The sequence below is a fragment of the Akebia trifoliata genome, chromosome 9 (genome assembly GCF_017979445.1).
Source record: "Akebia trifoliata isolate Shusen 1 chromosome 9, ASM1797944v1, whole genome shotgun sequence".
In the NCBI taxonomy this organism is placed as follows: Eukaryota; Viridiplantae; Streptophyta; class Magnoliopsida; order Ranunculales; family Lardizabalaceae; genus Akebia; species Akebia trifoliata.
The window spans coordinates 21,922,813-21,937,287 of NC_141383.1; the positions used below are offsets into that span (position 1 = coordinate 21,922,813).

The 14,475-nt window shown below is 34.8% G+C and overlaps 3 protein-coding genes across 4 annotated transcripts; 1 reads left to right on the top strand and 2 right to left on the bottom strand.

The window, feature by feature from the left end:
* Window positions 1-2,914: 2,914 nt before the first annotated feature.
* Window positions 2,915-6,718, bottom strand: LOC147394663 (uncharacterized). Of its 2 annotated transcripts, XM_086453870.1 has the most exons (5): window positions 6,532-6,718; window positions 5,977-6,043; window positions 4,237-5,169; window positions 3,411-3,568; window positions 2,915-3,320 (listed from the first exon to the last, which is right to left on the bottom strand). In XM_086453870.1, exons 3-4 carry the CDS (start codon window positions 5,097-5,099, stop codon window positions 3,415-3,417), a joined length of 1,017 nt encoding a protein of 338 aa, XP_086309996.1. In that variant the 5' UTR covers window positions 5,100-5,169; window positions 5,977-6,043; window positions 6,532-6,718; the 3' UTR covers window positions 2,915-3,320; window positions 3,411-3,414. The 2 variants fall into 2 exon arrangements, with proteins under 2 accessions (XP_086309996.1, XP_086309997.1); XM_086453871.1 differs by lacking the exon at window positions 5,977-6,043.
* A 1,933-nt stretch (window positions 6,719-8,651) lies between these two features.
* Window positions 8,652-12,080, top strand: CRR7 (chlororespiratory reduction 7). The gene is made up of 3 exons (XM_086454807.1): window positions 8,652-8,802; window positions 10,685-10,812; window positions 11,635-12,080. Exons 1-3 carry the CDS (start codon window positions 8,748-8,750, stop codon window positions 11,920-11,922), a joined length of 471 nt encoding a protein of 156 aa, XP_086310933.1. The 5' UTR covers window positions 8,652-8,747; the 3' UTR covers window positions 11,923-12,080.
* On the bottom strand, window positions 11,886-13,503 carry LOC147394665 (hydroxyproline-rich glycoprotein family protein). The gene is made up of 3 exons (XM_086454809.1): window positions 13,298-13,503; window positions 13,094-13,199; window positions 11,886-12,925 (listed from the first exon to the last, which is right to left on the bottom strand). The coding sequence occupies exons 1-3, from the start codon at window positions 13,468-13,470 to the stop codon at window positions 12,902-12,904; spliced, it is 303 nt and encodes a 100-aa protein (XP_086310935.1). The 5' UTR covers window positions 13,471-13,503; the 3' UTR covers window positions 11,886-12,901.
* Window positions 13,504-14,475: the final 972 nt, after the last annotated feature.

Below are 14,475 nucleotides of genomic sequence, written 5' to 3' on the forward strand. Positions count from 1 at the left end.
CCCCAACGTGTGGGGATACCCATGATAAGAAAAAAGAGTCACAATAATATGACGCCACCCGCTGACATACGCCCCATCATAGAACCTTTGATCATTTGCCTTGGGATACACAAGAAAAAGATTTATGATTCTTTGCATCCCTAGGCAAATGATCTACAATTCTGTGATGTCGGCATATGTCAGAGGGGGTGTCAGAAAATAATTATTCAAGAAAAAGGAAAAAAAAAATTGGAATCTGCTAGGCAAAACCTTAGCCTTGCCCCCACATGGGTTCAGGCTTAGAAGATAGACACTTTAAAAGTTTGAAAAAAGTTGAAAAGTAGAGAGAAAATGATATATAATTTGTGCACCTCTATGGGATAACGTGTTAAAGTGTTAATGAACAGCTCGGCAAACCTTAGCCTTGCCCCACATGAGTTCTGGCTCAAACTTCATTTCAGGCCTAGAAGATAAATAAGAGATTTTAAAAGTTATAAAAAAGGGTGAAAGGTTGGAAATTGGAACCACCTAACCAACTTTCCAAACATTCCAAAATCTTTAACAATAAGGTGAATTACCATTTCACGAGTTGAATTTGATGAATTTATGATTCTGGTTCGTTGTTCATTCTAATTATCAAAACGTGAACGGTAACGAATTCGGAGGTTTGAAAGTGACTCTTTCTTAGGTTCGTAGCGAAACCTGCAAGATAGTCGCTTTAAACCTTTGAATTCGATACCGTTCACGTTTTGATGATTAAAATGAACAGTTGGCCGGAATCATAAGTTAATCAAAAGTTGATCACTTTTTCATAAATATCCCTAAAATAATTGTAACCATTCTTAAAATCCAATATTTAAAATTAAAATTTTATATATATATATGGGTCAGGTTCAAGGGCCATATGAGAAAACATATGAGAAAACTTTCGTTTTTCAAAATAAGGGTTAGAGGTTTTGGATTGAGCTGATTTTTTGCAAGGATGGTCACTATGATGAGAAGATAATCCTCACAAAAAATCAGCTCAATCAGAAACTTCTAAATCCATCAAAAGTGATTTACAAATTAGTGATAAAAATTGGTAAAAAATCGACGGTCCACATTTTAAATCACTTTTAATGGGGTTAGAAGTTTCAGATTGGGCTGATTTTTTTTTTGGATGATCTTCCCATCATAGAGATCATCCTCACAAAAAATCAGCTCAATCCAAAATTTCTAAACCATATTTTAAATTTTTTTGAAAAACGAAAGTTTTCTCATATGGCCCTTGAACCTGACCCTATATATATATATATATGTTTTTGAAAGTTGCACATTTTGAAGAAAAAAAAATTTTGTTACTTAGGCAACCTTTTGTCCCATCGATCTTTTCACCCAAAGGTTGATATAATCATTCATTTTGAAGGGTGTCTTACCCCTTCACTTCAATTTTAGAGGTTGATTTCTTTCATGTTTTAAATAAATTCAATTAAGATTTTTTTTTTTTTTTGTCGTTCCCCTCAATTACATTGCTTTGTCGAAATGTATCGTTTCAATATGAATAGATCAACATATCTATTACATGAACTTTTATATATATATGAATAATGATTATCTGATGCCCCCCTCTGACACACGCCCCTTGACGTGGCATGTGCTAGAATCATAGATTATTTTCCTTGGGATACACAACTGCATATATTTATGAGGATGTATAGTTATGTATCCCGAGGGGAAAATCTTTGGTTCTAGCTCATGCCACGTCAGGGGGCGTATGTGGGTGTGTGTCAGAGGGGGAGTCAGAAAATCATGACTCTATATATATTTGATCCATTGTACCTTGAAACCATCTTTGTCAGTAGCCCGTTGTTGATCACGATATCAATTTAAAGATATTGATAATTCTCGTGCCTCAAACCAATCTTCTGAAATTTTCCAGTCTCTTTCTCGTTCCTTCCCAATTTCTTTAACAAATGTTACACAATGTAGTTTAAAATAGAGATTGAAATAAACATTATAATGCAGGAAATTCTATTTGCTTTTTCTCATAATTTTTTGTTCCAAAGAATGGGGTGGGGATGATGAAACAAACGAAAAAAAAAAATTATCCCCACTCCCTTTAAAATCGTTTATTTGTAAGATTATATTAGAAAATTAGTGTAGCAATGTTGAAAGATCCATTAATGCATGGGTTCCACCTCCATGCCTGTGTACATGACATCTCTGTACGTATGTATGCCTATGTTCTTTGCAATAGTGTTTTTAAAGGCATATGAGGCGAAGCTCATACGGAAAAAACATAAAAACAACTGAAGAGTACGCTTCATATATGTCAAATGCTGTATGTATGCGTCGCATACTAACTTTCACGTTCTTTCCCAAAAAAATTTAGAATTACATTTACCTGTCTTTTTTGTTTTCTTCTTTCTTCGCCCATGACATACAACATAATTGGAGCATTTAAAAATGAATTTCAATATGCAATAATAATACATGCAAAAGAAGAAAAATGTCGAATCTATTTGATTTATAAATGACCTTTTTTATTATGCAAAGAACATCATTATAAAAGTATTAGTTATATTTTTGCAATAAATATAAAAAAGTTATTTACTACGATCACATTCAATTATTCCAATATCAAATATTTTTTCTCGCTGAAAATATAAAATGGTAGTATTTAAACTAATATTAATGTAGGGAACTAAAATTGGAATTTAATTAAATGGATTTGAAACTTGAGATTTATAAATGTGTGGTGTGGTGGCTACCCTAACTTTATAAATTATTTAAACATATTTTATTTATGTAAAAAATTCTAAACATGTGAAGCTTACGCCTCAAGGCGTTGGCCAGTCAAGCACCTCATCTCATGCTTCAATGTCTAGAAACATTGTTTCAAAGTCAATAACACATTAGATGATCAACCAATTTTGAGAAAGATTAAAGAATGATGTTAGAACAAAGGCACTAAGACTATTAGCTATATATCATGTATGTCGAAGAACAATTATACAACATTGTCATCAGAAATGATGCATGGAGATATAACAACATAAGTGAAGAAAAATTCTAAACAAGAGATACAAGTTTCTTCCCATGTTCTACCACCTTTGGTTCTTCCTTCTTTCACTTAATCTCATATACAAGTGAACCATATAGAACATGGGAGAAAGAAATGTATCTGAACTCAAAAGTAGATAGATAGTACAGTATATCAAGTTGATTGATCCAACGGTGTGTGCTAGAGACAGACAAAGACCTACTGTAAACTATAAGCCTTTGCACTTTAATAGACCGATGATGCTTCAAACAATGCAACAAGCTTCTAGACTCCCAATATTGGGAAGAACACTAAAAACCTACAAGCAAGTTAGGGAAGTATTCGTTAATGGCGGTGTAGGTGTTTTCAATGTTATTTATGGAAGAAAAGAGAAGTGTTGACTACTCACACACTTAACGACAAAACGAACAAGCGAAACAAGAAAACCACTTAGTGTCCGTAACAACTGGAACCGTTCCCGGGAGTGTCTGTGGTTGTGGCTGCTGTTGGGGTTGTTGTTCGGGTTCCACCTTCACCGAGACACTTTTGTTTCCTTCGCCTGTCAATCTGCAATGTACCAACAGACTATAAATTAAGTCAATTTGTTGGGAGATGCTTGTGTGACACACTGACATGTCCACAGTTTTATTATGGCATGAAAAGACATATTAGTAAGTAATTATGCAAATAACAGTTTATAAAAAATCAATCAAGATTTTTTTCACTAGAGTTATAAACAGAGGTAAGAGCTTCTCTCATAGGTAGACCTTGGACACATATAACCAGATAAGGGTCAACTACCATACACGATGAAGGATTACACCTCTAAAATGCTTTGCCACACAGAAGTTTGTCTACAAAACAGTTGTGCATGTTTTGGTAAATCTGCCTAACTTTATTGAGCCAAAAATCATAGATGGTATGGATACATAAGTAGTTCATAGAATCAGGATCCATAATTGGTGTCCCATTCCTATACAATAGGAACAGTGTCAACTTGGCACGTTTTATTTGAACTTTGAAATGCGTTGGGCTCCTAACCAAGCCATTTTCTTCATGCCACGCAGTCCAATGTGTTTATTTTCCAATAAAAATGTGTCACGTAGACACCGTATTTTGCTATAGGAACAAGACACTGTTCTGGATCACGACTCTAGTTCATATACACCTAGATATAGATGCTTGACACACATATGTTTGTGTCTACTTAGATAGCATCAAGAGATATATCTTACATTGGAAACGCAAAAGAAACGATGCTGGCTCCACTCCCATCAGAGCGGTGAGAAACGCTAGATGAAAGACGGGTGCCCTCAGCAGGAGGTGTACTTTCCTTGTTACGATCTTCCGCCGTTGCCCTTAACACCTCCTTCATGGTTTCCGCTGCTGCTTCAGCAACACCTAAGTTCTCCCCCAAATCTGAACTCTTCTTCTCAGGGTTCACTACTGCTGTCGACGCTGGGGAAAGGTTATTAGGAAAGTTCATCATCAACTCCCCAGACATCGTATTAGGTAACGTAAACAACTCCCCGGACTTTCCAAGCTCTCCGGATCTACCCATTAAAAAAATTTGATCTCTTGAGAAACTATTATTCCCCATATGAATGCTAAACAACGACTCGTTAGATGCCACACTCCACTCGACGGGTGTTGTAGACTTAGTTCTTGCGAATACCGTAGATGGAATCCTATATGGATCGGGTACATCTGACCTCTCCATTACTTGGACTGGAGGGGATTGCTGTGGTGACTTGCCGTGCAAGCTAGGTTCGGGAGTAAGAGCGGGCATACCCGGTGGGGATATAGGTCCAAGGGACCCCATATCAGGTGATCCAAATGCGGTCGGGACATCCTTTTTACCATCTAGAGCTAAATGAGCACTCTCATCAAATTTAAGAGGGCCGGTAATGCCTACAGAGGACTTACGAGGTGCACTTTCATCCAATAGAAAGAAATCTTCATCAAACGAAGAATTCGAAGAAGAAGAGGAAGAAGAGCTTGATTTTTTTCCTAGCTTAATACGTTCACCTTTGTCGGTAGTAGCCTCGGGAGGTATCTGTGAATGCTTACTACTTCCATTCTCATGTCCTGTTTCCATAACTCTAACCTTTTTTATCCAAAGTTAGGCTTCAAACCTCCAAAACCATTTCATCATATGGACATTGATGCTGAAATGAGAAAAAAAAGCTGTAAGGTTCACAAATCAATTGCATTGAAAAAGATACAAAAGCACAGCCTAAGAGCTTCATATGTTGTAAAGTTGATTTTCTTTTTCGCTTAAAGAAAATGTACAAACAGCCATCCAATTTGAAAATACAAAACAAATATCAATTTGACTAGCAAAATAATCCACATATTATCCATGAATCAAATAAGAATCGTGATTTTCTGACGTCCCCTCTGACACATGCCCCCATACACTCCTTGATGTGGTATGAGTTAGAACCATAGATTTCTTTACCTCGAGATACACAGCTATACATACCCATAAATATGTCAGGGGGGGGCGTATGGAGGCATGTGCCAGAGGGGGGCATCAAAAAATCATTATTCATCAAATAAATGTTCGAACGCGCTTTGATGGTTGAGAGAAGTTTTTTATGAAACTTCCCGGGTGTCAAATAGGCCTTTTCCACAAAAGAGGGAATCTTTTCTCACAATAGAACCGTAAGAGATGTTCATTATTTAAGAATCAAAGTTGATTTGCTTTATAAAAAGAAGATATCAATGAACTTCTATGAATGTTTTTTTTTTTTTTTTTTTTCGGGATTCAGTCAATTATCTCGATCGTGAGATATCATTGAGAAATAGAAATCAATGTATCGAAGGATTTCATGTTTCATACGAGACCATTTTATAGAAGTTTATTGATATCTTCTTTTTATAAATTGACTTCGATTCTTGAATAATCCATGTCGCTTTTAATTCTATTGTAACAAAAGATACCATAATCTCTAATTGGTTATCTCACTTACATTGGTTGTGTATTTTGGCCCAATTTCACTAATTAAACCACAATCTCTCCACCATCAATATTTCTTCCTGAAAAGAGAAAAAAGAATATATATATATATAAACACAACAAAAAAAAAAAAAAAAGATTTATATTTTAAAGCATAATCTCCAAAATCTGAAAATCATGAAAGTATAATACAAGTCCTACTAAAATCCATACAAACAAATTAATTAATGATTTCTAAGGTCCTAGAAGAATAAAAAAGAAACAAAAATACCCAATCTGATATTTCAAAAATATCATTTTTTTTTTAAATTTCTTAGTCAATTAATTTTTCATAATTTTAATATTTATTATCTTAAAAAATATATATAATATTGTAATTAAACATCTTCTAATCTATATTATTTAATTTAAAAAAATAATTATAGATTCATAAATAATTATAAATCGAGTTAAATAGTTTATCTGGTCGAGACAATATATTTAAAACCAAATTATGGATACCGATGAAATTACATTTGAAAGAGAGAAGAACAAATGAAGAATAAACGAAGTTTCAAAGGGTACTCACAGAATTAGAATCAATTGGAGACGAAATGCACCAAAGAAATAAACCCTAAAATCGTTTCTTCTTCTTCTTATTATTTTTCTTCGATCGAAAAAAAATTTAAGAAATCAAATTTCTTTGCTCTATGTAGTTTTTTCTATTAGATTTTTTAGATTCAGCTCTAATTAGGGTTTCATGATCATCATCAAAGTAGAAAGATACGGTTAGAGTAGTTGATGTAACGGTTTTTTCCGTTAAATATTCTCGTTAGTTAAAGTTCGAGCAAGTTTCGGGCTGTGGACCAAATCTTAATCATAGGAAAATAACCGTCACCTATAAAAGACTCTAACGCCACGTCATCAAATAAATTGTTTTTTGCTCACAAGCGCAGTGACGAATGTAACGATAGATAAAATTTCTCTCTCCTGTTAACGGTGAAAATTCACATTTTTGGGATTAATAAACATGATCCAATACGACAGTGTTGTAGTAGAAGATTAAATTCGACGAATTTAAAAATAAAAAATAGTTATTTTTCACCGTTTAATTTTAATTTTGGGTGCTCGATAACCGTCCATTTTTTGTACTATAGATCAAGATCGAATAACTTTAATTTTTTTTTTTTTAAATTGATCATAAAATTTTTAATGAAATCTAGAAGGTTGTGGTGTTCGATTACCGATATGATAATCCATGTGAGCCTTACGATTGTTTTTAAAATTTGAAATCTGAAAATTAAAATTTGTGGGTAGAGGATGTGAGGGTAGGGGGTAGGAGAGAGCATATATTATTTACGTCATCTATGCCATGTGTCAATCGATTATTGGGCTGTGAGTAAATTAACTCACAGACAGAATTGTGAGCAAGGTTTAAAATCTTTGCAAGGTTAGTAAGGAAAATGTTTCTCTTATGGGAAGAAGAAAGAAATAAGAGTCCAACTAGCCTTACTAAGTTAGTACGGATTTCCTTGGGCCCACCTTGTGGTATCCAAAAACACGATCTGATACAAAATTTTATGAACTTTAAAAAAAGAATTTTCTGAAAAAGGTTATTTTGGGTCTGATCCGATCCATTGACAGACCTAGATTTATGAAGGAAAGTGGGTGCATTGAGCATAGAAATGGTGGATGCAAAAAGCAAATAGCCTGGACCATAAGCATTGGGCTGTTGTTAGAATGGACATGGACTATTCTCAAGCCTAGCTCATTTGAATGGGCTTGGGCTTGACACTCATTAAGATTGACTTGACTTGGACGAATCAAATCCCTATTAAACCAGAATTGGTCCAGTCCGCTTCAAAATTTTGAAGGAACTCTCTCCATTGGATTACACGTGGCATTTCTAAGGAGGTGTTTCAAATTTTGGTGGAAATGTAGGGGCATTAAATAATGCAAAATACCACGTGTCTGATAACAAGGAGGGTTCCTTCAAAATTTGAAGTGGGCTGCCCGCTTCAAATTCAGACTCGTAAACAATGGTCATCAATGGATTGGATCAGACCCAAAATCTGTTCCAATAAGACAATAATTTTTGGGTCTAGATCGAGGAGAGTTGCACTTCGATAAGGATCCAATCCAATATCTTACTAGATTGATTTTAATTAATCATGTCCCGATCTGATAAAATGTGAGAAAATATATAATTATATTATATATTTTATTTAAATTTATGATGTTTTTTTTAGATTTTATATATTAAATTGGGTTTAGTCTTATTCCAACCCGGTCCAATTATTGATGGATCGGGTTTGGATACTAATGCTGAGATTCGATTAATCTAACAAAAGCAAGAGTTTTGTATGACAAAACTCTTGCTTTTAAATTAAAACATTAAACAAGAATACATTTTAAATGTATAATAATTTTCCGACACCCCCATCATAGAATCATAGATCAATTGCCTTGGGATACGCATAATTATAAATCTTTTTCTTGTGTATCCCGAAGTCATTGATCAACGGTTCTATGAAAGGGACGTGCATCAGAATGGGCGTCATATTATCACGACTATTTTAAAATATGTTTACGAAAGAAACATAATTGTGGAGGATGTTGCGGTCGAAAAAATCTGATATGGAAGAAAAATAGTAGGAAATAGAACTTAAAAAGAGATTGGGGGACATTTTAGTAAATTTGTTGTGAACAAAGGGGCTAAAAAAAATAAGGAAATATGAGAGGTACAGTTTAGTTTGTTATCCCCTAAGATTTTTGCTCCATGAAGTTGGAAGGAGTCTGATATCAATGGTGGGAGTTTTTGAGAAACAAATTTTCAACCTTGGAGTTCATAGCTTCAACTGTAAGTTATATCTATTCTTCTGTTCTTTGCTTGAGTTTTATTTCTTTAACTGTTATCAGATGGGATTTATACATATATATGCAAAGAAGTAGATAATCTTAAATGTAGGAAGAATTTCTTTGATGAGTTTATGTGAAAATTTGAAGAAAAAAAAAATGTTTGGGTTTTTGAGAAATTTGTGAAAATGTGAAACCTGTTTTTTTGATAATTCGGAAGCTAAATTTGAATTGGGTTCTGTAGATTTATGGAATTTGTGGATATTTTTAACAAGATCAGCAACTCAATGGTGCAAATGGGTTTTAGTAATTTTGAACATAAATTATATAAAGAAGTAGGTAATCTTAAATGCAGGAAGAGTTTCTTTGATGAGTTTATGTGAAAATTTGAAGAAAAAAAATGTTTGGGTTTTAGAGAAATATGTAGATATTTATTGATCTATTGTGAAACCTGTTTTTTGATAATTTGGAAGCTAAATTTGAATTGGGTTTTGTAGATTTATGGAATTTGTGAATATTTTTAACAAGATCAACAACTCAATGGTGCAAATGGGTTTTAGTAGTTTGAACATAAATTATATAAAGAAGTAGGTAATCTTAAATGTAGGAAGAGTTTCTTTGATGAGTTTATGTGAAAATTTGAAGGAAGAAAATGGTTGGGTTTTAGAGAAATATGTAGATATTTATTGATCTATTGCGAAACCTGTTTTTTGATCATTTGGAAGCTAAATTTGAATTGGGTTCTGTAGATTTATGGAATTTGCAGATATTTTTAACAAGATCGGCAGCTCAATGGTGCAAATGGGTTTTAGTAATTTTGAACATAAATTATATAAAGAAGTAGGTAATCTTAAATGTAGGAAGAGTTTCTTTGATGAGTTTATGTGAAAATTTGAAGAAAAAAATGTTTGGGTTTTAGAGAAATATGTAGATATTTATTGATATATTGTGAAACCTGTTTTTTGATAATTTGGAAGCTAAATTTGAATTGGGTTCTGTTAATTTATGGAATTTATAGATATTTTTAACAAAATGAGCAACTCAATGGTGCAAATGGGTTTTTGTAATTTTGAACATGAATGAAGGAACATAATAAATGTTTAGAAAAGAGTTTTATGGAGTTCCCAAGTAGTGGCTATTAAGGTTTGAGGAGATTTGTACATTTGGAGTAGATTTCTTATCTAGTTTGACATGTCTCGTGCTTTGGCTTTTCAGCCTCCACTTGATTGGCCGAAGTGCTAAAGTCCCTTCAGGAAACCTTATGGACTATGGGTTGATACCGATAATTGACGATGAAGGAAAATGGGGGGAAAGGGGATCCAAATGTCCCATCAATAAAGTGAGGGCTTTCCGGATTAAAATGCCTGAAAGGGAAAAAAATGAAGAAATCAATTTATGTTTGTCGAAATTTCCTTAGATGTGGGTCTTCAATGTAATATAAGGACCTAATGAAATTGGGCAGGACCATGGTTTTAAATGTCATCCGATTAGTCTCGGTATCGTCCACCAATGAGACAGATAGACAAGTCAAACATATCGGACGAGATTTAAAATCATAGTTCATTATTCTCATTGTTGAACGAGACGTCTCAAACGTATCAGAAAACTCGTCTAAGACGACATGGATGAGACGAGACATCAAAACGAGTTTTAAAACCATGGGCAGGACAGAAAAGTTATTCTTGTTAGCTCTAGATGATGATCTGTTTTAGGCATCTGATGTAAGTATTTTGATTTTCATTTTGTGGTCGAGTTAGTCATCCAATCTCTAATTCACTATCAAAATTTTATTGTACAAATAATCAGATTTGCAATTAATCAATCTTGAGAGGATGAATTTGCATTTTTGGCTTACAAAATATGTAAACCCATTATCTTCATTGCAGGCAAAATATCATGGAGATGCTGTATTCGGACTCCGTTTTTTCGAGCAAGACCAGTTGCTATAACTGGCTATGTGGGCTCTTCAGAGTATCTAAAACTGCCCAAAATTGCCAGACATGACAAGCATCGGGTAAAATGTAAATTTGGTTCTTGCTTTCTTATTCATAAGTAAATTATTTTATCTATTTAATCGTTACTTTTCATATTGATCCAATGCAATTAATGTTCATATACTCAAATATATTTACAAAGTGGAACTACCGAAAATTCTTTTGTTATCAGGATTTTCAAAATACTAACACATTTGTTAGTACCATCACACAACCTTATATGATTTGTTCATAATCACAATGTTAAGAACCTAAACCAATGATCCAAAAGGCCTAGGAACGCATTGAATTTAAACCCACCAGGCTCCGCAGCCGACGTCCACAGTGGCTTTCACTCTGAGTGGGACATTTCTCAGCATTTTCTTCCCGTAGTCCTTGGGCACTTCTCAGGGTTTTTCCGTAGCATGTAGTCCTCCCAGGTAGCCTTTTCTGTGACTCGAACTTGAGATGTGGGGTTGGCTCTGATACCAATTGTTAAGAATCTAAACCAATGTTCCAAAAGGCCTAGATCTACTGGAATGCATCAAATTTAAACCCTTGACCACTTAGGCACGAAACACACAACCTTGGAAGGACGACCTGTGTTTCTTTAAGACATTTAGACAAGAAGATATTTTGAAGTAAATTAAATCCGAGAGGGGATTGCTTGGTGATTTTGTTCGTAGAAATTCTGTATTCACAACCTCGTAGGATGATTGGTTTCTTTGAGACATTCAAAGAATTTCAAAGCCCACTTTTATTACACGTGTTGTATTTTCATTGTCCGCATTTCTCCCAAATTTTATTCAACATAATCCAGACTTAATCTACGAAAGGCTGTCCAACTTATTCAAAAATATCAGATTTGTGCAATCAGGAGGAGAAGAGCATATTTACAGACCGAAACTTATGTTCTATTGGAACCGGGCAAGAATGAGGAATTTGTTTCTGAGGACGAGTTGAAGGAGAGGTTGAAAGGTTGGCTTGAAAACTGGCCTGGAAATGCCTTGCCTCCCGACCTTGCAAGATTTAAAACAATTGATGATGCCGTTTCTCACCTTGTAAAGTCTGTTTGTGAACTTGAGATCGATGGAGAAGTTGGTTCCATCCAATGGTATGAAGTTCGATTGGAGAATGAGTCAGGCACTTGATCAGAGCCCATCCCACGTTACATAGTCCACTTTCTTTAAATCTGTTTTATCTACATGGCATAATGCGCTATACTAAGAAAAAATATTGGTGTAAGAGGCACATTTCATGAATGTGTAATTCTGGCTGTGTTCATATATATAGTTTATATTAGAATTGATGGAGATTTTTATTAGATAAGCTTAATTTTGACAAGAGCGATTAAGCTTTTTTCCTCTATTTTCTTTATTTATGTGTGGAATGCTAGCAAGCAACGCAGTAAAGGCGTTTGCACACAGGTTGTAAAACAAGGAAAGTTCTCCAAAAACCACACTTGATACAACCATGACAACACATGATATGGGGGCCAAAGCACTGAGCAACTTTGCTAAGCTCTGGAGGGGCTGTGGAGCTTTCCAGGTTAATGCGCACTTGGCGCAGTAAGCCAAGTGCAACACAAGCACACACCGACACAAGATAGGGCCCGAAACACCAAAAAAGTCTCGTACCGAATATAACTTGGTGCCGGCCCCTCTGGATGGGTCAGAGCAAGTTAATTATAATCATTGTTTTTTTTTGCATTTCCCCATATTTTTGTTGAATTAAGACAGAAGAAAACCTACTTCGGGATTAACTTCGCAAATAAATCAGTTTGCACTTTTTTTTTTTTGGAGGGGGGGGGGGCTTTTGTTATATAAGTAGAGACATCAATTCAATTTTCCAAGCATGCCAAATGAAATTTTGAACTTCGAGAACCTCTTTTAATTGCAGAATTATTTGCAAGATTGCATATAACAGAACTTTCAAGGAAGTCCAAAGAGTTCTAACCCAGCCCATTTCGGGGGAAAAAAAAAAACTTTACAGACACAAAGCCCAAACATTAAAAACACTAACTCCAAATGGATTGTTGTCATCCATTTCCATGACATAGCAGAAAACCCATAGCAATTTCACCAAGACCACAAAAATCCATCCGATTAAGCTTATCCGCATTGCCGATACTCAGATTTGAAAGATACCCACATCCTGAAAGCATGGATTTTGAATCAGTAAGTACTAGAAGACATCAATCAATAAAAATTGAATCTGTAAGGGTGATATCTAAGAACTAAGGAATTGCCCATCTCTGGGAAGAAATCAATTTCAAGAGTGATCTCTAAAATTAGTCCAAATGTAAAAGATGAAAAGAGGCACCTTTGATTGATTCATAGCGGGCGGCAAGGGTAGGACCGATTTTTTGTTTCTTGCAAGTAGGCCTTTGGAAACAGGGGACATCATGAGATCTGTTGGGCTCCTATACCTGCAAAAATGTATCAAATAATCTGTAAAACAGAACACAGAGAACACAGATTTTGAACCCATTATTGGATTGGAAGTTAGATTGTAGAATTTAGGCACCTTTCGGGGTATTTGAATGCTTTGGGGACTTTGAGGGGATCTGGGGTGCCGTATTTACGAGCATCTTCGATGGAATTTGGGGATTTCTGATCAACTTTCAGAGTTTGAGGTGGTGTTTTCTCAACCAATTCAGCGGGTTTGAAGGGAGGTGGTGTTTCTTGCAGTTTCTCCATTGGATTAGAGAGAGAGAGAGAGATGTGGATTGAGGTTAGAGTGAGACTTTAAATATTTAAATTAACATGGAATTGAAGAGATGACCGTTTGGGGTAGGAAGTACAACGGTCGAATTCAAAGAAGAGAAAAAGTTCCTTTTGAATTCGAAAAAGAGAAAAAATTTGTATATTTTCAGTCACCCAATTTACCCTCTCTAAACATAAAATTACATATTAGGAATAATATTAGGGGAGTTTATATTCCCACACCAATGTTTACTAACGCCTCACCAATTGTGTGCAATTATTTGAAGATTTATAGAGGGCTTAAAATGGGTTGAGTTTGGGCCGGATATGTGTCTACCCATATCCATATCCGGATTTTTAATTCAGGTCCAAATCCAATCCGACTGGATTAATTGAGTTGGATCGGTTGGGTCGGATAATTTCAAACCACTACAAAGTAATTTCAAACTCTTTTGAAAAGAAACTTTGACCACTATACTTAATACTCATTTGTTCATAAATAATAGGATAAAAAATATAACATACAAAATAGTATATCATCCGGATATAGGAGGATCTATGGATCTGTATCTGACCTTTATCTGATTCAGGTCAAAGAACATCAACCTATATCCAAATATTTTAATTTGGATATACTTCAATAAACCAAATCCACTAAAAATCGGATTCGGATCACTCGAATTTTGGATAAAATCCAACCCATTTTAAGCCCCTCGATTTATACATGAATTGGTGTGGCATTAGTAAAAGTTGGGGGCGGGGCAGGGCAATAGTAGCTCTCTAATATTAGTAAGGGTTCATTGGCGTTACCATTAAATGGAGATGGGACCCACAGTGCACAACTAATGTTAAACAAAAGATGTCAATGGGTACTCATATTTAATTGGAATCGAAAACCTCGATTTAGTTCCCTTTTTATTGGAATCCATTAGAATTGGTTCTAAATGGAACCGCACCAATTGGAATTACAACCATTGATTTTTATCCTATGGGAATCCA

What these genes read in the sequence shown, in the direction of transcription:
- LOC147394663 (XM_086453871.1), bottom strand. Translation starts at nt 5,099, where the DNA reads ATGGAAACAGGACATGAGAATGGAAGTAGTAAGCATTCACAGATACCT. An exon ending in GTTTCTTTTGCGTTTCCAAT is followed by an intron (nt 3,569 to 4,236) that starts GTAAGATATATC and finishes GGTACATTGCAG; the next exon opens with ATTGACAGGCGAAGGAAACA.
- CRR7 (XM_086454807.1), top strand. Translation starts at nt 8,748, where the DNA reads ATGGTGGGAGTTTTTGAGAAACAAATTTTCAACCTTGGAGTTCATAGC. An exon ending in TGGAGTTCATAGCTTCAACT is followed by an intron (nt 8,803 to 10,684) that starts GTAAGTTATATC and finishes TCTTCATTGCAG; the next exon opens with GCAAAATATCATGGAGATGC. An exon ending in CCAGACATGACAAGCATCGG is followed by an intron (nt 10,813 to 11,634) that starts GTAAAATGTAAA and finishes CAAAAATATCAG; the next exon opens with ATTTGTGCAATCAGGAGGAG.
- LOC147394665 (XM_086454809.1), bottom strand. Translation starts at nt 13,470, where the DNA reads ATGGAGAAACTGCAAGAAACACCACCTCCCTTCAAACCCGCTGAATTG. An exon ending in GCATTCAAATACCCCGAAAG is followed by an intron (nt 13,200 to 13,297) that starts GTGCCTAAATTC and finishes ACATTTTTGCAG; the next exon opens with GTATAGGAGCCCAACAGATC. An exon ending in CCGCTATGAATCAATCAAAG is followed by an intron (nt 12,926 to 13,093) that starts GTGCCTCTTTTC and finishes CCATGCTTTCAG; the next exon opens with GATGTGGGTATCTTTCAAAT.